Raw genomic sequence first — 24,035 nt, 5'->3', positions numbered from 1 at the left:
GAAAAATATGAGTTGCTGAGAATTATTATGCTAGATCCAAGAAAGAAGAAGCATAGGAAGAAGACGCATCTCCTGGCTGAGAATGCTTTAACTGTAGTTCATTACAACTATTCAGAGCAGCAGTCAACAAAGTGACCATAGCCATTATGATATCCAACCTCCGATACTAGATGGAACTTTAAGAAGAAGAAGAAATTCACTCTCTTTCTCTTATGGTGTTATTCCCCAGTCGTGCCCTGGTCTCCCCCGGCATCCGCCACCAAGTATATCTGTCCCTGGCTGCTCTCCTCCAGTTATCCACCCTCAATATCTCTTTAGTATCGGTTCCCATTTCGTCTATCCACCTCTTTCTTGATTTTCCTTCTGGCCGATCTCCCACCATAGTTCCACTGAGCGTTTATTAGGTATTTTGTCATTATCCATTTTTATAAGGTAACCTGCCCAGCGCAATCTTTGCATAATTTGCTATAGAGGGTTCTTTGTAATATTGATAAAACTTGTGGTTGAACCGTATATGGGTCCCAATATCCTTCTCAATATTTTTCTTTCAAAAGTGTTGACACGGTTTATTGTCTTTTCTGCAATGATCCATGCAGGGCCGCGTTTAGGTCAATTGACGCCCTAGGCAATTCTCTAGTAGCCGCCCTTCAACCATGTACCATTTTTGCGAAAAAAAATTGCAGAAATTTGCAAAAACACTATAAATGGATTTAAACTACGATGTGTATATATGTACCAATAACAGAAAAAATTGTCATTCCAGTTCGATCACACAGAGACTTCTTTTCAAAAAATATTTTTCAAAAAAAAATTTTTTTCTTGACAAAATCGACATATTTTACGTACTTCCGTCATATTGATGAGAAATTATTTTTAATTCTTGACATTTTCGAAAATGACCTTTCAGCGGACACGTTGTCATCTGGGATGCACAAGTAAATGTGCAAAGCAATGTCAAAATTAGGGAAAATATCCTTCAATCCATTTAGTGCAGTCACTGAAGGTTTTCACCTCCGATATCGTTGAACCTCCATCGATTCTCATGAAAATTGGTGAGTAGTTAGAAGATACCTCAAGAAACAAAGGTGACATGACGCCAACTTGAGCTTTTACCGTGGTGGTGAATGTCACCCCTTCTCGAGGATGAAAATTATTATTTTTTAATGATTCCATAAATCGATAGAGAGACAAATTCTAAGCAAAATTTGTTATATAAAGTTATTAATATAAATCAATACTTTTTGAGTTATTAAAGATCAAAAATTTTATTTTTTCGTAAAAAATGCATATTTTAAAGCTGTTTTTCACATAGAACTCAATAACTATAATCTTTTACAAAAAATTTATTAGTATCAAAATTGAAGATAATAAAAAACTGAATACACTTCTTGCTTAAACAACTAAACTAATGTTAATTCAAAGTGAGTTATAGTTAATTGAATGTATATTTTTTTCGACGAGTACTCAAATTCAAGTATTCAAGCTTAAATAACGGGAAAAACATGCATTTTATAAAATATACCTACTAAACACTTGTCAAAGTACTTCGGAGTACCTATCAAATGAGCTCCAGTAGAAGTCAACATCATCACAATTAAGCAAGTTATGATGAAAATAGATCTTTTATTAGATTCAATTTTGGTAGTAATAACCTTTTTTGTAAAATCTTATAGTTTTTGAGTTATTATGATAAATCGGTTAAAAACATGTTCTCACATTTTCTCACAAAAATTAAAATATTTGATCTTTAATAACTCAAACAGTTTTGATTTATTTTAATAACTTTATGTAACAAATTTTCCTTAGGATTTGCCCCTCTATCGAATTCTGGGGATATTTTTAATAAAATAATTTTCACTCTCGAGAAGGGGTGGCATCCACCCCCAGGGTACAAGCGCAAGTTGACACCATGTCACCTTTGTTCCTCGAGATATCCTCTAACCACTCACCGATTTTCATGCAAATCGATGGAGGTTCAACGACATCGGAGGTAATAGCTCATATCCACCTTCAGTGACTGCACTAACTCTCTTTAAATATTTATATATGTCAATTGGTGATTTTGTTGTGGTATCCAAATGCATTCCGAATGCATTCATGCATGAATGATTTATTTTGGTCGTCTTTATTTTGTACCGGATTTTCAGCTTCTTTAATAATTTCTTCATTGCTTAATTTTGGCAAATCTGTTAATAACACGAAAACGTTGATAAAAATAAGTCGATAAGATTCCAGATGTCTAATCAGGTCTCTTATCAGAGTGTCGATTATAATATAGAATGTGTGGATTTTCGTCTCATCACTTGCTGAAAAGTTTAGTTCATCATCGGCCCCCTCGTCAAATTGAATTTTTCTTTTTCCCTTTCTTATTTCTTTATATGTTTTATTTGGGCAGAATTTTTTGGCTTCCTTGCGGTAAAGTAATTTGAAAGCGCTTCATACTCTTTAATGACAGAACCCAGATCCATAATTTTTATATACAAATATTTTTTGTACAGTACTTGTGCCGCCCTCTCATAATGTGCCGCCCTAGGCAACTGCCTATATTGCCTAATGGATAAAGCAGCCCTGGATCCATGTTTCTACGCTATATGCTGCTATATGGTCGTATGATAGTGTTATATACATTGAACTTTACTTATCTATGGATGTTTTTGGATACAAATACCTGCGACAGAGAGAAGTATGCGTTGTTAACTAGGTAATACTGGCCATAACAAAAACAAACAGGCAGTACCGGCGCTAGGGTATAAGGTGCCCGCCTGCAAAATTCGCATATGCGCCCTTTCTTTTTTTGTTAATTAGTATTTTGTACACCAGCCGTAAAAAGCTCATTTTGGCGCCCTCCAAGCAGAGGTGTACGCCTGAACTGCATCCCTTGCAGGCCCGTTATCGCCGGCCCTGCAAACAGGACACTAAGGCCCGGTACTTTATGTCTCGATTAACAGCCGGTTAGTTAACCGGAGTTTAATCGGGACCTCTTTTGGGCCTCTTGGGTTGTAATAAATGCAATTATAATTATTATTATACTTATTTATAATTATAATAATACTTGTTATTGTATTTATTGCAGCGCAAGAGACCCTAAAGAGGTCCCGATTAAACCCCGGTTAACTAACCGGCTGTTAATGGAGACATAAAGTACCGGGCCTAATAGTGATATTTATTTTGAAAATACTTGAAAAATTTAGACATGTTTAATCTCATAATATATGCGATTCTAAAAACTTTTAGACAGCTAGAATGTAGAAGCAGGATTGGTTTATTACTCTAAGAAGCTTTTTTACAGACTTTCTATATAACAGATATAAAGTAACTATACTTTTTGTTTCCTGATTCTCTTTAGACTAATAATATTCATATGAATTTTTTAAACGTTGTTATTAAAAACATATTTACTTACTCATCATCGTGTACATCATGATATTCTTGAAAAAATTCCAAATAACTATATATCAAAATATGTACCACAACTGACAACACCATTAGTAACAGTTTCAGCAAAAATCCCATTCTAAGAAAAACCGATATTGCTGCTAAAACCAGTGCCGAACTGTAAAGGTATGTCTGCAAATAAAATGTGTATTAATTTATAAGAAACAAATATAAACAAAATAATATGTATATAAATTTACGTGCATGGAAATCGGCCCACTTAAAAATTTGGTCATTTTTGATGGTCGTAGCAATAAATAAATCGTCAGTTTGTAAGAATAAATTCAACATCCCGTATCTCGTAAACGAAATATTTGCGGACATACGTTTATAAAGCAACTGTCATTATTTTTTCATGCAGAATTACCCGTTCAAGTTTGTCGCACTTATTTAAAAACACCGTGTATTGATGAAGAACATGTCTAGATGTTAAAGTACCTAACTTTTTTATTATCCAACATAAACGAACGAGTCAAAAAACAGAAGATTAAGAAAACCTGAGGCTATAGTTGGGTTTAAATTTCAGTATTTAATAAATGCTAGAATATTCCACAGGGTGTTGCGAACTTTGAGAAAAAAACACAGTTTGATTGGTACACCTGGTATGCAATGAAAATTTACCTGTTTAGCAATAATATTATTACTGTAGTATGGATAAAGAATCAGGCTATAACAAGTTAAAAAAATTACTTAAATCGGCCAACAGGTTTAGGAAATATCAGACATCAAAAATGACCAAATTTTTAAGTGGACCGATTTCTATGCACGTAAGTTTAGTTCAAAGCAAACGCTCCTTTCAATGCGTCATAGTTTATCGAACTCTGTCTAACTAACGGATAAGTTAGAAGTCACAGTAAAAAAGGTACATATGTCCGTGATTCTTAGGACATAGAACTTAGAAAATTATATATTCGTGGACGAGTGGTTGCATATTCAAGCCACTTCTACTTATGGATGTATAATTGGTTGACGTTTAGAATACGCTAAATAGATAATCAATCAATGATGCAAATAAAGATAATTTGACGCAAAAGTACTCGATCGTGGTAGTACTTTCACAATGTCCAGGGCTTAAATGATAATTGTCATTCTAGGTATTTTCCTACACTGTATTGTGAACATTTTATTTTACATATACTTATTTATTTTAACATCAAAATATTTTAAATATTAATATTTTGGCAAATGTTTATATAAATACAGATTGTCTTAAACAGAAAAAAACGTACTTCCGTGGTTATTATACATAGAACTTCAAAAATTATATATTCGTCGAAAGGTATTGCCATATTAACATGACATACTTTAGTTAGATGTATAATTGGTTAACAATTACAATACTCTAAATAGATAACCAATCCATGATGCGAATAAAGATAATTTGAAACAAAAATAATTTATCGTGACAGTACTTTCATAATTTTAACGAATATAATAACAATTGTAATTCTGGATTATAAATTTGCCAAAGACGTAAATATAAATATTTTATGTCATTGGTATATTCGTACATTGTATAGTGAAAATGTATTCTATATTTATTTATTTTTTACTTAAAATATTTTAAATATTAATATTCTGGCAAGTATTTATACAGTGAGCACGTAAAGGTTGGAATAAATTCATTTTCTCGAGAATGGACAATTTTGGAAAAAAATCCCGAAATACACTAATTTTTATTTTTAAATTACGACTTTTTGGCATATATATTATACTAGTGACGTCACCCATCTGGGCGTGGTGAGGTCATCGATGATTTTTTTTAAATGGGAATAGGAGTCGTGTGATAGCTCATTTGAAAGGTAATTTACTTCTCTATTTAGTAGTATAAACATTAACATAATTATTATACAGGGTGTCCAAAAAATTGTTTTTTAATTAAATTTATTGACATAAAAAGAAGAATGTATGTAATTTGTTTAGTCCAAAATACATTTTACTGCTCTCAGAAAACAGAAAAAAAAAGTTTATTTGAAAAATAATCATTGCTTTTCGCTTAAATTAAATTTTCAAACTGTAAAGATGAAGGTGGTTGGCGGCTTTAATATTGAATTTAAGCAAAAAACAATATTTATTTGTCAAATAAACATTATTTCCTGTTTTCTGATAGCAGTAAAATGTATTTTGAGTTAAATAAATTACAGACATTCTTTTTTTTATGTTAATAAATTTAATTAAAAATACATTTTTGTGGACACCCTGTATAAATAATTATGTTAATGTTTACATTACTGAATAGATAATTGAATTACCTTTTAAATGAGCTATCACATGACCCCTATTCTCATTTAAAAAAATTATAGATGACGTCATTACGCCCAGATGGGGGACGTCACTAGTATGATACATATGCCAAAAAGTCGCAATTTAAAAATAAAAATTGACCTGTTTCGGGATTTTTTTCCAAAATCGTCCATTCTCGCGAAAATTAATTTATTCCAACTTTTACGTGCTCACTGTATAAATATTAAGATGTATATAAACATAAATATAAATATTCTGACAACTGTCAGATTTAACTAAAATGTCATGCAGTGATTCGCGACATTCTAAAGATCATAATATGATTTATAGTGTAGGAAACAGAGGTTGAACCTCGCAAAATGAGCACATGTCCGGTTTTATTTTTTTCTGGTAAGTATATCAAGGGTTGCATATTATGAGACTAACATTTTCTTAAAAAATTTCCCCCCGAAACCCCCTTTTCACCCCTTTAAAGGGGGTAATTTGTGGTTTTTGCGAAACGCAGCCCTTCCTACGTTTTGCAAAAAATTTACTTAATAGTAAAATGAAGATATTTCCTACTATTTATTTCCCGACAGCATATGTCTATCACCCACCGTTTAGTGGGGGTGGCGCCCCAAAGTTGACAATTTTTTAAAAAAGGTTTTTAAAAAAAAATATTTTTCCTAACTGTAATGAAAATTAACAAGAAACCCTGAGGCAATTGATCACAAACAAGTGGCTGATTTTTTGGTATAGGTTTCATTTAAGGGCAATTGCAAATTTTTAAATTACAGGGTGTTACATTTTAAAAAACCCCTTATTATACCATCTCAACCCTATGCTAGAGTAAAAAAACTTTCAGCGGTTATCCATGTACTGGTGTTATTTACAAATTTGTATAATGCTCCCCCATATTTTCCCCGGAACCACCCCAAAAAAAGGAGAATTGATAAAGAAAATAATCAAAAATTGATTTTGGGTCACCACTGTGGCTTTAGGGTGCAAAGAAAATAAAATATGCATAGGTCATAATGTGTAGCAGAGTGTGTTTTTATTTTCCATAAGTACGTCATCAATAAAATAAATAGGTGACGAAAAAAAAATACAAAAATTGGAGCCCGCCAAAGCATTTCTGAGGTTTACGGCGCCACTGTGCCGTAACGGTTGCTTATACGAAAAACTGGATAGGACCTTATTTGTAGAGAAAATAATGGTCTTTAATTCTGTATAAGTTTTGTTTTAAAAAACGCATAGGTAATGAGAAAATCGTAAAAACATGCTCTCCAAGGGATAGGGGTAGTTTCCGCAGGGATGTTGCAATAATCGTATTATGAAAAACCCTATTGATGAGAAATCCTATAAAAATATTTTTTTTCAACCCCCTCCCCATTTATTTATTTTTTTTTGGCTACAGGCGTTGCATCAAGAAATCGCTTTTGGTGTCCATGCATGGGTAATAAGAACGTGCACAAAATGATATATAATAAAGGGCATGGTGTGTGAAGGATTCCAAGAAAATCACTTTCTTTTTTAATACTCCTTTTTTTCGGGGAGGTTCCGAAAAAAAAATGGGGGTGCATTATATAAATTTGTAAATAACACCAGTACCTGGATAAACGCTGAAAAAGGGGTTTTTTAAAATGTAACACCCTGTAATTAAAAAATGGGCAATTGGCCTTAAATGAAACCTATACCATAAAATCAGCCACTTATTTGTGATTAATTTTCCCAGAGTTTCTTCTTAATTTTCATTACAGTTAGGGAAAAATAATTCTTTTTAGACCATCTTTTTTAAAATTTGTCAACTTTGGGGCGCCACCTCCGCTAAACGGTGGGTGATAGACATATGCTGTCGGGAAATAAATAGTAGGAAATATAGTCCTCTTCATTTTACTATTAAGTACATTTTTTGCGAAAGGTACAGGAAGGACTACGTTTCGCAAAAACCACGTAACGTTAAGGTCATTAGTTTTCGAGATATTTGAAGTTGAAAATAAAACTTTACAGTTATTTTGATTAATGTATTGTGCCCCTTCATTTTTAACTTCAAATATCTCGAAAACTAATGATTTTATAGATACGAATGAAGAGTATATTATTTGCATATAAAGTATTGGAGAATCTAAAAATTATGCTGAAATGGCAATTACATCAGTGGCGTAGAATTTGGGAAGGTTCAACAATTCATTTTCCCCTGTACGCCTCTGGTAATAGCCAGAAACGTTTATTTAACATAAATTAGTAAGGTGTGCAGTACCTACTCTTTTTGGCAAGTATGATACGGCAATTTCAAATACTTTTAAAGTACTGGGTACAAATAATTTTTAAATTTTTAAAGCAAACATCCCTATTACATAAATATTAACTATTTGTATCCAGTATTTTAAAAGTATTTGACATATCCTTATCATACTTAGCAGATAGTGTAGATACTGTACAACCTACTAAAATATGTTAAATAAAACTTTCTGGCTAGTACCAGAGGCGTACGACAGGGGAAAGTGAATGGTTGACCCTTCCCACATTCTACGCCACTGGCGGAATTACTATTTTATTGCAATTTTTCGATTGTCCAATACTTTCTATGTAAATAATATACTCTTCATCCGTACCGATAAAATCATTAGATTTCGAGATATTTAAAGTTAAAAATGAAGGATCACAATACATTAATCAAAATAGCTATGCCGTTTTATTTTAAACTTCAAATATCTCGAAAACTAATGACTTTAAAGTTACGAATGAGGAGTATATTACTTACATAGAAAGTATTAGAAAATCGAAATATTGTGCTAAAATAGCAATTTCGCCAGTGGCGTAGAATTTGGGAAGGGTCAACCATTCACTTTCCCCTGTCGTACGCCTCTGGTAGTAGCCAGAAAAGTTTATTTTTCATAATTTAGTAGGATGTACAGTACCTATATTTTCTGCCAAGTATGACAAGGATACGAGTATGTCAAATAGTTTTAAAGCCCTGGGTAAAAATAGTTATTAAATTTTTAAATAAAACACCCTGTAACTCAGTAACCAGCCACATTTTATTTAAATGATTTGAGTTAAATCTTAATATTTTGAGGTCTAGAATCTACATCTCTAAGATTGGATATTCTTAATGAATCACCCTGTATAAATCTAAATCTTCTGGCAACTGTCAGATTTAACTAAAATGTAACTTTTTATAATCATTAATTAATTATAGCCTGAACAAAATTATATCGAGCAACTCTTGTTTTTTTTTTTAATTTTTAAGATGCTAAATTACAGCACAAATAATTTTTATATATTAAACAGGTCGGTGAAGGGTGGTCTTATCGGATCTTAGACTACTAGGGCAAAGAACCTTTATAAATGCCTAAAATTTAAAATGACAAGAACTCTGAAATCTCAGTAAGAAACTTAACCAGAAAACTAAAAATTGTGAAACAGCTTTATATTAAATTTTCTATGTACCTACAACCACTACTATGTATATGGAGAATTTATGTTTTATCACCCAATATGAAATTATTTTTTAGCAACGAAGATGTTTCAAGGATACATCATCACAACTTATATTATAAAATATTCGGTAGTGAAATTAACTTTTAAATTTAAGGTAGATTTGTAACGTTTTATAGTCTACATCAACATTTTTCGCATTTCAGAATAAACCTAAGTAATGTTGATATTAGGTTTGTTCCAACATGAACTTTTGGACGGTCCAGAAACCGTCACGAAACTACTTGTACCGTTTGTTGTGCGCATGTTCGTAATTGTATCGCCCAGTTATCGTCCCATGACGGTAATCATATATTTGTCATTTTTATTGGTGACAGCTTGTGTGCTTTTAGTCGATCAAAGGCTCAAAAACTTTAAAGAATTAAGTCCTAGTGTGCAAGTCAGTCCAACCAGCACATTATGCATTTGCCCGATTACTGAAATGATCATCACGAAACCGTCACCGAAAGATCACAATTCTTGTTGGAACAGTGGGAAGGACGATCCGATGACGATCATATTTTTGTTGGAACGGATTTTGTTTACTGCGCAGAAGCGTTACCGTTTCGTGACGGTTCTCGCTCGTGTTGGAACAAACCTATTATCGACAGACAGCAATTACTTACTGGAACGTACTGCACCACAATTACATCTGGAATGTCTTCTACGGTTGTTGGTATGATTGACGTAAAATTCCACGTTTCGGTGGAATTACCCTCATCCACTTCTGGTATTTCTGTTGTCGATATTGGTACAGGAATCGGCATCTCTGGATTGTAATCAACCTGAAATTGTAATCACGTTAACCATCAAACGTCATTTTAAAGCTTTGTAACTCACACGTTAGACACTTTTTGTTGTTATGGATGTTAGATAATATATTAATTGTTTATGATTATACAGGGTGTTTGGTAAAGAATGGGCCATAGATTAACCGTACATTCCTTAAGTTGATAATATTTCCTGACAGGAATGGGATAACAACACGAAATTTGCTAAGTGGGGGTTTTTTGGGTCGAGAAACTTAAATTCCTCAGCAAATAGTTATTTATGAAACAGTTCGTAAAGTATGCTTTTTGCAAACGCACGCGATGTTTAGATCACGAGCGACAGCGGTGCGACTGCTATACATCGCGTAAGTTCGCAAAAAGTACTTTACGCACAGGTTCATACAATATTTTATCTACGATAAACAAATAAAAAAAAATGTAACTCTTCGTCACTGGAATTCATTTCTATTCTACAATTTTTAGAACTTTGACATTTAAAAATTCTAACTTCTTTCAAACCACAAAACTGTCAAAAGTTTTGTTGTAATTTATTGCTCATGATGTCATCACCATGACAACGCGAAAATTAAGGATATTTGATTACAATGAAAGTGTGTTAAAAACAGTGCGAAAAAGTAATTCACGCACTGCTATCTATAATGCCAGTTTTCACAAACTATAAACTTATAGGTACATAATATGACATAGAGTAGATAAAATTATATATTACCCAAAGGGCGCCACATACGTCATTTAGCGCTCATTTAAGACGTTCAATTTTTTTATCCCTCACTCTACATAATTTTGAGATCATACCTTTTATTCCCTTATTATTATTACTTAAAAAGATATACTACATTTATCTCGCTAAACTCAACCGTTTTCGAGGTAAACGCATTTTATATCTACGATGCAAAATTCTAGTTTTTGCATTTAATTGTAGTTACTAAAAACCATTTGACATATTCTTGTCATACTTGGCAGCAAGTGTAGGTACTGTACATCCTACTTCTTCTTCTTAAAGTTCCCTCTCCTATCGGAGGTTGGATATCATAAGGGTTATGGTCACTTTGTTGGCTGCCGCTTTGAACACTTGTAATGAACTACAGTTAAACCATTATATCCTACTAAATTATGTTAAACAAACGTCTCTGGCTGCTGGTTGTTGCCACAGGCGTACGACGGGAGAACGTGAATTGTTGACCCTTACCAAATTCTGCGCCACTAGCGGAATTGCTATTTTAGTGCAATTTTTGGTTTCTCCAATATTTTATATGACTAAAAATTATGCTAAAATAGCAGTTCCGTCAGTGGCGTAGAATTTGAGAAGGGTCAACCATTCACTTTCCCCTGTCGTAGGCCTCTGATAATAGCCAGAAACGATTATTTAACATAATTTAGTAGGGTGTGTACAGTACCTACACTTTCTGCCAAGTATCGTAAGAATATGTCAAATAGTTTTAAAGTACCGGCTACGAATAGTTCTTAAGAGTACACAGTGGCGATCAACAGGTAGCAACAAACGCGGTCCAAGATTGCGAAAGTTCTACGAACTTTCAAAAGTGATGCAACAATGCGTCGGTAATTCGACACTGACAGTGACGTTTATACTATCAAAAACAATAATTTTTATACATATAGGCGCGAAATGTCACCAAGTCAGTGACGTTCGATTTCTTGTTATAAAAAAATCGATTTTTAGTAGTTCCAATGTGACACAAAATCTAGGCACGGGATAAAAAAGTTTATTTGAAGAGTGTATTTTTTTGTTTTTCTTAATGACAGTACAGGCTCCTTTTTTCAATATTTTATTTAGTTATAGAGTAATTTCCACATACTAACATATTTCTGAAATTGAGCTCTGCACCGCCATTCTTTATTATATTACGAATATGTGTGCCAAATATCTCGACAAAATATTCAAAATTAGAGCCGGAATCTTGGAACGCGTTTGTTGCTACCTGTTGATCGCTACTGTTTGCTCTTAAAGCTTTAAATAAAGAATACATAATTAAAAAAAAATATTTTAAAAGTATTTGACATCTCCAAATCATAATTGGATTAGCTTATTTAGTGGTTTAGCTTTTGATATCCAGAAAATGGAAATAAATACTTGGGAGCAGCGCCGAAAATTTTTATTTTTTTGTAACTTAAACACGGAAAATCCACAAATGAAATTTCGAATGGAGATATTTTCCTCACGTCATGGGCCAGGAGGAATTATTTTAGTTATGGTGAATAATACTTTTGCGTATAGGCTCACCAAAAGTGAAAATTTTTTTTTGTAAAAATTTTAATTTTCATTATTTTCAATTAAAACCAGTTTATTCATAATCCGCAAATGAGGAGGAATTAGGTGATATGGTTATTTAGCGATTTTACAGATTTTTATATCCAGAAAATGGAAATTTACCTTTAGCGCTAAATCTCAACTTTTTATTTCCTTATATTAGCCCGATCAAGGAACACAAAAATTTACGAAAACCTCCAAAAAAATAAAGGAAGGATGAACATTTGGGAATGGGTAGTTGAAATTGTCTATTATTATATAAGAAAAGTTTACAATTCTACATCCCCTCCATTTTAAAAAAATGGAGGGGATTACCCCTTCTCGGGAGTGAAAAAATATACATTCAAAATAAGTTCGGAATTGGATAAAATGACTAATTCTGAGCAACTTTTGTTCTATAGAGTTTTTTACTAAGTCAATACTTTTCGAGTTATTTGCGAGTGAATTATGTTTATTTTTAACAAAAAAAAAAACATGTTTTTGGAAAGTTTTTCGCAAATAACTCAAAATGTAAGGATATTCTCGAAAAAAATATTCCTAGCAAAAATGTAGCCTATAAAAATATGAAAAAAATGGTGTATGCGTAAAGTCTGCATACCCACCAGCAGCGGAGTTATAGCTAATGAAAAGTAGGTTCCAAAATCGAATATTTCGAAGTGAAATGACAAAAAAACGGAGCACTTTCCTGGGAAAACTCATTATAAGTTTTTTAAAGTAGGTACTTAAAAAAAGGTTTATTTTGTTTTTTAAAAAAACTTTTAACATTAAAAGTAAGTGAGTTACGCTCAAAATATTGTTGGTCGCTTTTTTTTTTGGTAAAAAAATCGCGAAAATCATCCCCTAGTTAGCATCCAAAATAAAATTAATCGCTATTGTGTCACAAGTTATTTTGCTTATGTATTATTTATATGATCTGTAAGTTTTATCGGTTCAAAGTGCTTGAAAAGGCTGTAGTTAAAATGGCTTGACCGAGTCACTAATCAAGAGTGTATGCAAATTTTGAACAGTCATAGCATAACCAATCTTTGTCTACCGGGAAAACAACAAATCCAAAATATTCAGAAAAGCAAAACGTACATTTTATTATTCTTTGAAATTTTTGGTATTACAATAATTTTTAAGTTATTTTGAAAACAAAAATGAAATTTTTTTCAAAATTAGAAAAAACAAGCTGAAAATGCGAGCATTATCATAACGAAAACTTTGTTTATATACGTATTTAAATTCATAATATAGAAAATTGCTATTCCGAAAAGCTGTTCAGAATTAAAAATTATGTTTTAATGTGCAAATATATCATTCTAATTTAAATGTTGTAAACTATAAAGATACTTTACTCGAAATTCATATTTTTTTACATACCTCGTATAAAATTAATAAAATTTGATTCATGATGGTTGCATCATAAATCTTAGACCAAGAAGAGATTTTTATGAAGAATAATTTTTCTTCGTCAAATTAAAAATACAAGAGTTATAACTGAAAATGATGTTGGTATCTATAATTTGAGAAAATTCGTCAAATATTTTTTTCCATTAGAAGGATGTAATTTCATCTATCAGAATATACTTTTTTATTCCAAACCACATTTTAAATAACAATTTTCCAATATTGTAAAATAAATAATACATATACCTCGTCCAATTTACTTACCGTTGCACGTCATCCGCGCCATAGCCTGTGACACGATACCAACACGAAATATCTAGGCGGTAGGTGTGTTCCCCTTTAAAATCATTTTGATTCTAAAAAAGAACACACCCACCGCCTAAATATTTCGTGTTGGTATCGTGTCACAGGCTATGGCGCGGATGACGTTCAACGGTAAGTAAATTGGACGAGGTATACATGATAAAGATACTTTTTACTGATGAACTTTACTTGGATCACGTTGGCTTTGCGCCACGCTTCACGCAACCGTATTTGCGTAGGTACTTGTGTTTCGGGTTGTGTGGTCTATAATCGTTTCTACTGATTCTTTATTAATATAGTATAATATGTATTATTGCTTTCAAAATATACTCAAATTGTATTTTTATACATTCATTACACATATTATTTTATATAATAATTAAATTCACTATAAAATGTCATTTATATTTTATTAATAGCTAAATAATTTAAAATTTAGTTTGACATTCACGAAGTGTCAAACTCAAATGTAAATAATAACATTTGCTTTGCTTAACAAATTCAGATTAAAAAAAGTAGCCTACTTCCTAATCAAAGATTTCAACTGACTTTTAGTGCGTGGTAGGAAATAACCGGATCGTGACGTCACATTTTAGATTTTGAGGTCGATTATCTCGAAGACGGTTAGAGATATCGAAATGCTGTTTTCAGATTTGGATTCAGAAGACAAAACTACATAAGAATACATCGACACATCTGCTCTAAGTATTGTAGGAGCGGCAACGCAATAACACACAGACATTTGCAAAATAAACGAAAAGTTTTCGTTGAAAATTTTTAAAACCATTTTTTTTTTCAAAATAAACATTTTTAACCAACGAAACTTATAGATCATATAAAGAATACAAAATCAAAGTAACTTGTGAGGCGGTAATGATTAATTTTATTGTGGATGCTAATTAGGAGGTGATTTTCGCGATTTTTTTACCAAAAAATAAAAGCGACCAACAATATTTTAAGCTTAACTCACTTACTTTTAATGATAAAAGTTTTTTAAAAAACAAAAATTAACCTTTTTTAAACTATTTAAAAAAGTTAAAATAAGCTTTCCCAGAAAAATGCTCCGTTTTTTGTCATTTCACTTCGAAATATTCGATTTTGGAATTGGACGAATAAGAACCTACTTTTCATTAGCTATAACTCCGCTGCTGCTGGGTAAGCAGATTTCATGCATACACCATTTTTTTCACTTTTTTATAGGCTATATTTTTAGTAATAATATATTTTTCGATAAAATCCTTACTTTTTGAGTTATTTGCGAAAAACTGTCCAAAAACATGTTTTTTTTTTGTTAAAAATGAACATATTCACTCGCAAATAACTCGAAAAGTATTGACTTAGTGAAAAAACTTTATAGAGCAAAAGTTGCTCATAATTAGTCATTTTATATAATTCCGAACTTATTTTGAATGTATACTTTTTTACCCCCGAGAAGGGGTAATCCCCTCCATTTTTTTAAAATGGAGGGGATGTAGAATTGTAAACTTTTTCTTATATAATAATAGACAATTTCAACTACCTTTTCCCAAATTTTCATCCTTCCTTTATTTTTTTTTGGGTCAGATTGTTCTTTGATCGGGCTATATGTTGAAATCGGAAAATTGGCAAATGAAATTTCGAATGGAGGGATTATCCTCAAATCAGGAGGAATTATTTTAGCTATAGTAGAAGTAAAAAAATAAGGCTTATAATCCAAGGAAAAATCTCGGGAAAGAGACATGTGGGACGTAGGAGGATTTCCTGGTTGCGAAATTTAAGAGAGTGGTACGGGCACGGGTGCAATTCAATACAATTGTTCAGAGCTACAGCCAACAAAGCTAAAATTGCAACCTCCCATAGGAGACGGTACTGCAAGAAGAAAAAGAAGTAAAAATAATGACTTTGAAAAATCATTTCGCTAACTTTATTACGCCCAGTGAAGGAAATTAAGAAAAATGATGTGGTTAGTTGTAACAGAGGTGCAAATACCTATCTGATGCGGAAATAAACAGGAACGTTTAATACAGTGTGTCCACGGATGGGGTGCCCAAGAGGAAAAACTTTTTTATTTTCAATTTTAGCGAAAAATGTCATTCTTGATAAAAAGTTTTGCTTGTTCTAAAACCCCATAAAATGAAATAAAATTCAAGTTTTTCAAATCCTGCTTAATTTTATAGCCAATTTTATGTAAATCCCTATAAATTTTTGAACTAAGTTCGAAATTGTAACAATAATAACTTGGGAGAACAACCCTTTTGCTTCTCTGGATTATGAAGCCAGACTTTGTCGTTCTCCTTGAATCATCAAATCATTTATTAATTAAATAATTATTAATCCAATAATTTTAATAATGAAATTTAACACAAGATAAATTCTTTATTGAACGCTTAACAATGTCGAAAAAAATGACAATTCGCAAATTATTATTTATCGAAGTTGACAGTTACTAAGCTACATTGTGGCTTGGCAACACTAGATTATTGTTACGATTTCGAACTTAGTGCAAATATTTATAGGTATTTACATAAAATTGGCTACAAAATTAAGCAGGATTTGAAAAACTTGAATTTTATTTCGTTTTATGGTGTTTTAGAACAAGCAAAACTTTTTATCAAGAATGACATTTTTGGCTAAAATTGAAAATAAAAAAGTTTTTCCTCTTGGGCACCCCAACCGTGGACACACTGTATAAGATGAAGATGTTTCAAATATAAAGAACATAACGTGTTCAAAAAATCTTAAAAATTTTTTTTTTTTTTTCATTTTATTAAGTGCAAATTTACAATCTACTCCAATTACAACACAGAGTATTTAGCAAATAGTAGCAAAGTCTTGAATCCTGGCATGCTTTGGGCACCATCCATCGATGGTTCTCCAATACACCTAATCAGTTAGGTCCTCTGGCCATGTCCTTTTCAGTCTTCTTCCCACAAGTGGCGGCTGATAGAGTTGTTGAATAGTTTGACTTTCATGGGCGAAATTTCTTTCTTGGGCTTTGGTTGCCTGTAGTCTAATAACATCTTCGATGAATGGTATCCCAAGGTCATTATGGATAGTTATATTGGAGACGTACCATGGTGCATTCGCTATCATGCGCAGCGTCTTTGATTGAAAAGTTTGCAGTATTTTAGTGTTGCTCGGTTTGCTGCAGCCCCATAACTCTATACCATAACTCCATATCGGCTTTAGTATAATTTTGTATAATAATACTTTGTTTTCTAATGATAACTGGGATCTTTTACCTAGCAGCCAATACATTTGTCTGACTTTTAAATTTAGTTGAGCTTTTTTGGTTTTGATATGGTTCTTCCATGTCAGCTTTCGGTCCAAATGGAGTCCCAGGTACTTGACATCTGATTTTAAGGGGATAGGAATGTTGTTAATATGAACCTGTGGACAGTCGATCCTTCTTGTTGTGAACGTAATTTGTGAAGACTTTTCACCGTTTACTTTAATCTTCCATTTTGCTAACCATGTTTGAAGTGAACTTAAATAGTTTTGCAGTTTGTTAGAAGCTCTATCTGGGTTATCGTCTGATGTAAGGATTCCTGTATCGTCGGCAAATGTGGCCATAGTAATGTCATCATCAGCAGGTATATCAGCAGTGTAAAGGAGATAAAGGAAGGGACCGAGGACACTACCTTGAGGTACTCCGGATTGTATAGGATGATATTTGGAAAGTGAGGTATTTACTTTGATTTGGAAAAATCGCTCGTTCAGATATGATTTTAATATCAGGTATATTTCATTAGGCATATTCTTTTTCACTTTATACAACAGGCCTTTATGCCACACCTTATCAAATGCTTTTTCCACATCAAGGAATACTGCCGCACACATTTTCTTTCCCTCTAAAGTTTCTTTTATATAATTTACAATCCTATGGCACTGCTGTATTGTTGAGTAGTTCTGTCGAAAGCCAAATTGATGGTCAGGTATTATGTTATTTATGTTTATTCTTTCGAGAATTCGGACTAAAAGAAGTCTTTCGAAAATTTTTGACATTATTGGTAGAAGGCTTATAGGACGATAGGAGGAGGGTTCTGTAGGCGGTTTTCCCGGTTTCGCAATCATAATTATTTGTGCGTATTTCCATTGAATAGGAAAGTGACACAGTCTTATCATGCTGTTATATACAATAGTTAGCAGGACTATCGCTTTTCTAGGCAAATGCTTTAGTACATCACCATTAATTAAGTCATAACCTGGAGCCTTATGAGGGTTTATTGTATTTATCGCCTTCCAGATCTCTGTTGGTGTACATGGTTTCAGTGGTAGTGATAATTGACAAGGAGCGTCGAGAAATGTGTATACTTCTTCATCTTCAGCATTGACTTCTGTATGTAGACTAAATACCTGGGCGAGGTGTTGTGCTAATGTGTTTGATTTTTCTTCATCAGTTTTTGCCCAGCTTAGATCCGATTTTCTAATTGGTGGAATAGATGTTATTGGTCTCTTGAATTTTTTGGTCGCTTGCCATAATGAATGGTCATTAGGTGTTAGGTTGGAGATGTAATATTTAAAAGTCTCATTACGGGCCTGGATTAAAGCTGTACGCAGTTGATGTGTTAACCGATTTAATTGTGTTTTATCCCGGGGATTCCTTGACCGCTGCCATTTGGCTCTAGCTCTTCTTTTTTCATTTAAAATTTCTTTAATTTGTAAAGGAATGTTATGATCATGGGTGGTAATTTTTTTATCATCTGGAGTTGACTTCCATGCAGCATCTTGTATTACTTCTGTTAAATGTTGCACTGCTTTTTCTATTTCATGGGGTTCTTTAATTCGATGTTTTAAGTTTATATTTGTGGTAATAATAGCTTGAAATTGTTCCCAGTTGGTTCTTTTATTGCAGAGTTTTGCCACAGGTTCCTTCCAAATTACAGTTGTACTTAGTGTTATGATTATTGCGGTGTGATCTGAACTTAAATCAAGACTGGGTTCTATTTTGTAATGTATATTTGAGATACCTTTGATAACGGCAAAGTCTAACAGGTCAGGAATCCTGTTTTGATCGGTCGGCCAATACGTTGGCTGACCTGTCGAAAGGAAGTTTAAATTATTTCTCTGCGAGCACGCCAATAAATTTCTACCCTTTGGTGTTATAAGCCTCGATCCCCATACGGTGTGTTTGGCGTTCCAGTCTCCAGCTGCTATAAATCGGGGTCCTAGTTCTTGAAAAAAGGTCTCGTATTCTTCAATTGATATGGAGTGTCTAGGAGGACAGTAAATTGCTGCAATGGCAAGTGGCCATGTGAATGTTTCTATTTTTAGTATGGTTCCTTGTATTTTAGGTGTGGCGTAATTTTGTAGGAAATAGTGTTTAATAGAAGATTTAATAATAATTGCTGTTCCTGCGTGAGCAGTTCCATCAGGATGATGAGTAAGGTACGTTGTGTATAAAGGGATTTTTACTACTGTTCTTTCGGTTGAGTGTGATTCTGAGATGAGAAGAACATCTAATTTATTTATTTTTAAAAATGCTGTGATTTCCTGTACATGGTTTGGTAGCCCGTTGGCGTTCCAGGCGGCTATTCTAATTGATGGAGCCATTAATTCGTTATTTTACTAATGACTGTTGTTAGCATGTTCAGGATCATGCTATTTTGGTTCAGAAGTTGATTAAATAGATTTTTGAATTCATTTAAGAAGCTTGATATCATGTGTGTTATATCTTCACCATTATTTGGTCTGTTGATGTTTCCTGAGGTTACTTGAGCATAATTCATTCCATTTTGCGCATATTGTTGAGTCATTTGGTGCAGTGCTGGATTGGGATTTATGTATCCTTGTGTGTTTCTAGGTCCAGTTGTATCGTTATTCCTGTTCTTTGCTTTTAATAAGTCTCGATAAACAGTGCAGCCTTTATAGTTCGCTGGGTGGTTGCCCTTGCAAAGAGTACATGTTGCAGGTGTGTCTTTCGGCTTTGTGCAACTTTTGGTGTCGTGTGATCCTCCACATTTAACACATTTATAAGGTTTATAACAGTATGACTTAGAGTGTCCGTATGCCTGACATCGAGTGCATTGCACAATGGTGTTCTTGTGTTTCGGAGCTTCTACTCTAATTCTGGTATTGTATATAAATTCCACATTAAAAACTTTATTATTGTTGTTTTTTGGTTCCAAATCGACGAAAAATAATGGTAGGGGCTCTTTTGTTACTCTGTGCCGGATGTTTAAAACATTTCTGACTGTGTGGCCTTGCCTTAATAATTCAGATTTTATTTGCTCTAAGGGTATAGAATGGTGTAAACCTCTTAGTACGACTCTATATGCTCTTTCTTGTTTGAGTTGATAGCTATGGTGTACTATTTTTTCTTCTCTCATGTAATTTATTATTTTTCTATAAGAATCAGGTGTTTTAGCATTTATTTTAACAACATTTTCAGGAAGAGTGGTAGTATAATATGTTTCATCTTCAGTAACTTGCGCTATAGAGTCAGTCATTGCTTTGTAGTCTATTACTCCGTAAACATAAATAGGGGGCGGCTTGGGATCTTTCGTTTGGGTATTTGGGTTGTCATCGTTTCTTTTACTGGTATGGATTTGGTTTGTATCTGCGTTTTCTTCTGAGAGAGTTTGAAACCTATTAGATGTGCTTACTGAAGCACCTTGCTCAGTAGTTTCTGCTATTTTTCTACGTTTTCTTTTTGATCTCGACTCTTTTAGTTGTTGCCACGGACAAGCATTTGCATCACTTTCCATGTTTTCATCGTCACTTGATGAGGACGGTAGGGAATAATCTATTCCTTCTTCGAAAGTTTTTGAGTGTATCTCTGGCTGCGGAGGAACTGAGTTTTGGCTCATTTGAGATAAGGATAAATTTTGGAAATTAGATGGATGAGTGTACATATTTGGAAGAGGTGGGAATTGATTTTGATAATAGTGCATCATGTCTGCTGATACAGAGTTGTGTTGTTGCATATATTGATGATTTGGTTGCATTGGTATCATTGTATTTGAGGGTTGATTCATTTGTGCATTATATATATTGTTGACTGGACCGGATCCGTTCCCATTTCCAGCCAAAAACATTTTTATAAATGGATGATTAATATTTCTTGTCTAGTGCAATTGAGTCGCACCCAAGAATAATAAAATAAAAACATTTGAAAATAAATTGCTGATAAAAAGTCTATATAGTCTTTGTGTAATTCTAATTCTAATTAATAGTCTATTTGGACACTTTGAATTTGGCAAACACTTACCCAGCTAGTGGATAGTGTAATGTTCTTGCTGGACCACTTTCACTATTTTTAAACGATGCTAATTCACTATTTTTGAGGTATTAGTACTCAACAAACAATGGCTGATGTTTACCATATAGTGGGTCAACTGCACTTATCTTAAAAAATGAATGTAATACCGGGTCCACTTATATTTTCCCCTATTTTAACTGCCTATAACTTCTAAACGGCTCAAGATACAAATATGCCGTTTTCGTTCAAATGTTTTATTTTAGTAAAAGTTTTGTTTGAATGGATTGAATTTTTTATAACGCTTTTAAATAAAAAATGGCGGGTTTTTGAAAAAAAAACGTTGTTGACTTTTTTTTAATGGAACACCCAGTATATTTTTTTGTAAATTGAAAGAACGGTCATTTACCTATCCAGCGATATAAAGTTTTTTAAAATCGGTTGTCCATTGACTGAGCAATTAATTTTTAAAATGAGAGATGCAATGTGGAACTATCATTATAATATTAATTTGCTTAGTTATTTTTCATTAGGTATGTTATTTTAGTTATGTGATACCCACGTTGCACCTCTCATTTTAAAAATTAATTACTCAGTCATTTGACAACCGATTTTAAAAAACTTTATATCGCTGGATAGGTGAATGACCGTTCTTTCAATTTACAAAAGAATATACTGGATGTTCCATTAAAAAAAGTCAACAAAATTTTTTCAAAAATCCGCCATTGTCTTTCGTAACGGTATGTATGTATAAGAAATTCAATCCATTCTGACAAAACTTTTACTAAAATAAAACATTTCAGCGAAAACCGCATATTTCTATCTTAAGCCGTTTAGAAGTTATAGGCAGTTAAAATGGTGGAAAATATAAGTGGACACCCGGTATAAAAATTAATATAACAGTTTCGATAGCACTCGGACTAATGCAGCTTCCAGCATACCGTAAAAAATGAATTAATCTACCAGTACCTACTTTACCTATATTTGACCATTAACCCTTTGCAATTATGCTTTGAAGCGAATTCTGCCAACGTGGCCTTCGAACAAAAGCGAATGGTTATGAAATAGTCCTGGATCCCGCGTACCACATAAAAGTTGAGCAAGCTGAAAATTTGTTCATAGTTTAACGGTGTCAAGTCGGACAAAATTTAATGGGAACACTGGAACAGCGGAAGCTTTAATTGTGGAACGTGTCATCCTGACAAGTTTATGATTGTGAAAACTAGCAGGTTGTTTTTAAGTTTATTCAATAGCCAATGTTATAATATAACGTTGATATAATAACGTCGCCTTAATACTACAACTTGATAACTCAAAATTGGTAGTTCTGAGATAAACGGGTTTAAAGATTTTAAAGATATTTGTGCTGCTACCATGATGTTGGTAAATACGGAATTCACTCTGCAGCTCTAAAATACTGTTCCTTAACTTTTTGGCTACTGATCTATTTATAGTCTAAGAGCTAGTGAACCTTTTGACTAACGGTCGTCCTGTAAGGCTAGAAATTTGTAGAGTGATAATTCATAGCACACCAAAGCTAAAAACCATGACCTGGCAGGCCTCAGCGGTGCACGTGTATCTACCAGGTGAATCGAAAAGTGCAAATTTAGGGGGTAAAATAAACTTTCTCCTGTAAGGTTTAAATTTAAGTATGTGTTTGAGTAAGTCATTTAAAAGAAATGTGTAAAATGACAGGCGATTCTGAAGAGCATAAGACCTTGCCAGGCGAGGGGAAAGATTAGGGGTTTTTCCTAAATTTATTTTTTTTGCATCGAACAAATTTTTTTTAAGTTTTTTGAATCATTCCAAACAAAAAAGGTCTTTGGTGATTTTTCTCTTAAGTTAATAGTTTTTGTTATATAAGCGATTGAAAATTTTGAAAATTGCGAAATCGACCATTTTTAACCCCAAATCGGATATTTATCTAAAAATCTCAAAGTTGCCAAGGTAGGTAGATATTCTTTAAACATTGATTGATGAAATCCCAAAGAGTTTTTTGCAATACAATATCGGAAACCCCTTTGTTTTTTAATTGCTAATCAAGCGGACGCTTCACTGTAGTATAAGTGAGGACGTTTGAGTTGGCATAAATTCATTATCTCGAGAATTGGCAAATTTCAAGAGCAATCTTCAGACAGGTCGATTTTTATTTTTAAATTAGGACTTTTTGGCATATATATAATACTAGTGACGTCATCCATCTGAGCGTGATGACGTAATCGATGATTTTTTTAAATGAGAGTAGGGGTTGTGTGATAGCTCATTTGAAAGGTTATTTAATTCTCTATTCACTAATATAAACAATAACATAATTATTTATACAGGGTGTACAAAAAAATTTTTTTTATTAAATTAACTTTGATTAAATTTGACAAATAGAAGAAAAAATTTTTTTTGTACACCCTGTATAAATAATTATGTTAATGTTTATATTACTGAATAGAGAATTAAATAACCTTTCAAATGAGCTATCACACAACACCTACTCTTATTTAAAAAAATAATCGATTACGTCATCACGCCCAGATGGATGACGTCACTAGTATTATATATATACCAAAAAGTCCTAATTCAAAAATAAAAATCGACCTGTCTGAGGATTTCTCTTCAAATTTGCCCATTCTCGAGATAATGAATTTATGCAAGCTCAAACGTCCTCAATTATACTACAGTGTAGCGCCCGCTTGATTAGCAATTAAAAAAACAAAGCGGTTTTCGTTATTTTATTGCAAAAAACTCTTCGGGATTTCATCAATCAATGTTTAAGGAATATCTGCGTACCTTACCAATATTGAAATTTTTAGATAAATGTCCGACTTGGGTTAAAAATGGCCGATTTCGCAATTTTCAAAATTTTCAATCGCTTATATAACAAAAACTATTAACTTAAGAGAAAAATAACTAAGGACCTTTTCTGTTTGGAATGATTCAAAAAGCCTAAAAAAAATTTGTTCGATGCAAAAAGAAT

The 24,035-nt window shown here is 32.8% G+C and overlaps 1 protein-coding gene across 2 annotated transcripts in view; it reads right to left on the bottom strand.

Moving 5' to 3' along the window:
* LOC126881922 (adenylate cyclase type 2-like) overlaps positions 1-24,035 on the bottom strand; it is an 860,562-nt gene that overhangs the window by 99,339 nt on the left and 737,188 nt on the right. For both annotated transcript variants that reach the window (XM_050646657.1, XM_050646658.1), the window contains 2 exons: positions 9,765-9,923; positions 3,404-3,567 (listed from right to left, as the gene is read on the bottom strand). In XM_050646657.1, the coding sequence (XP_050502614.1) occupies positions 3,404-3,567; positions 9,765-9,923 (323 nt within the window). The remainder of the gene's footprint in view (positions 1-3,403; positions 3,568-9,764; positions 9,924-24,035) is intronic.

The sequence above is a fragment of the Diabrotica virgifera genome, chromosome 3 (genome assembly GCF_917563875.1).
Source record: "Diabrotica virgifera virgifera chromosome 3, PGI_DIABVI_V3a".
Lineage (NCBI taxonomy): Eukaryota > Metazoa > Arthropoda > Insecta > Coleoptera > Chrysomelidae > Diabrotica > Diabrotica virgifera.
Note: the sequence above shows the minus strand (reverse complement) of the source record. Positions and strands in the feature narration are given on the sequence as shown.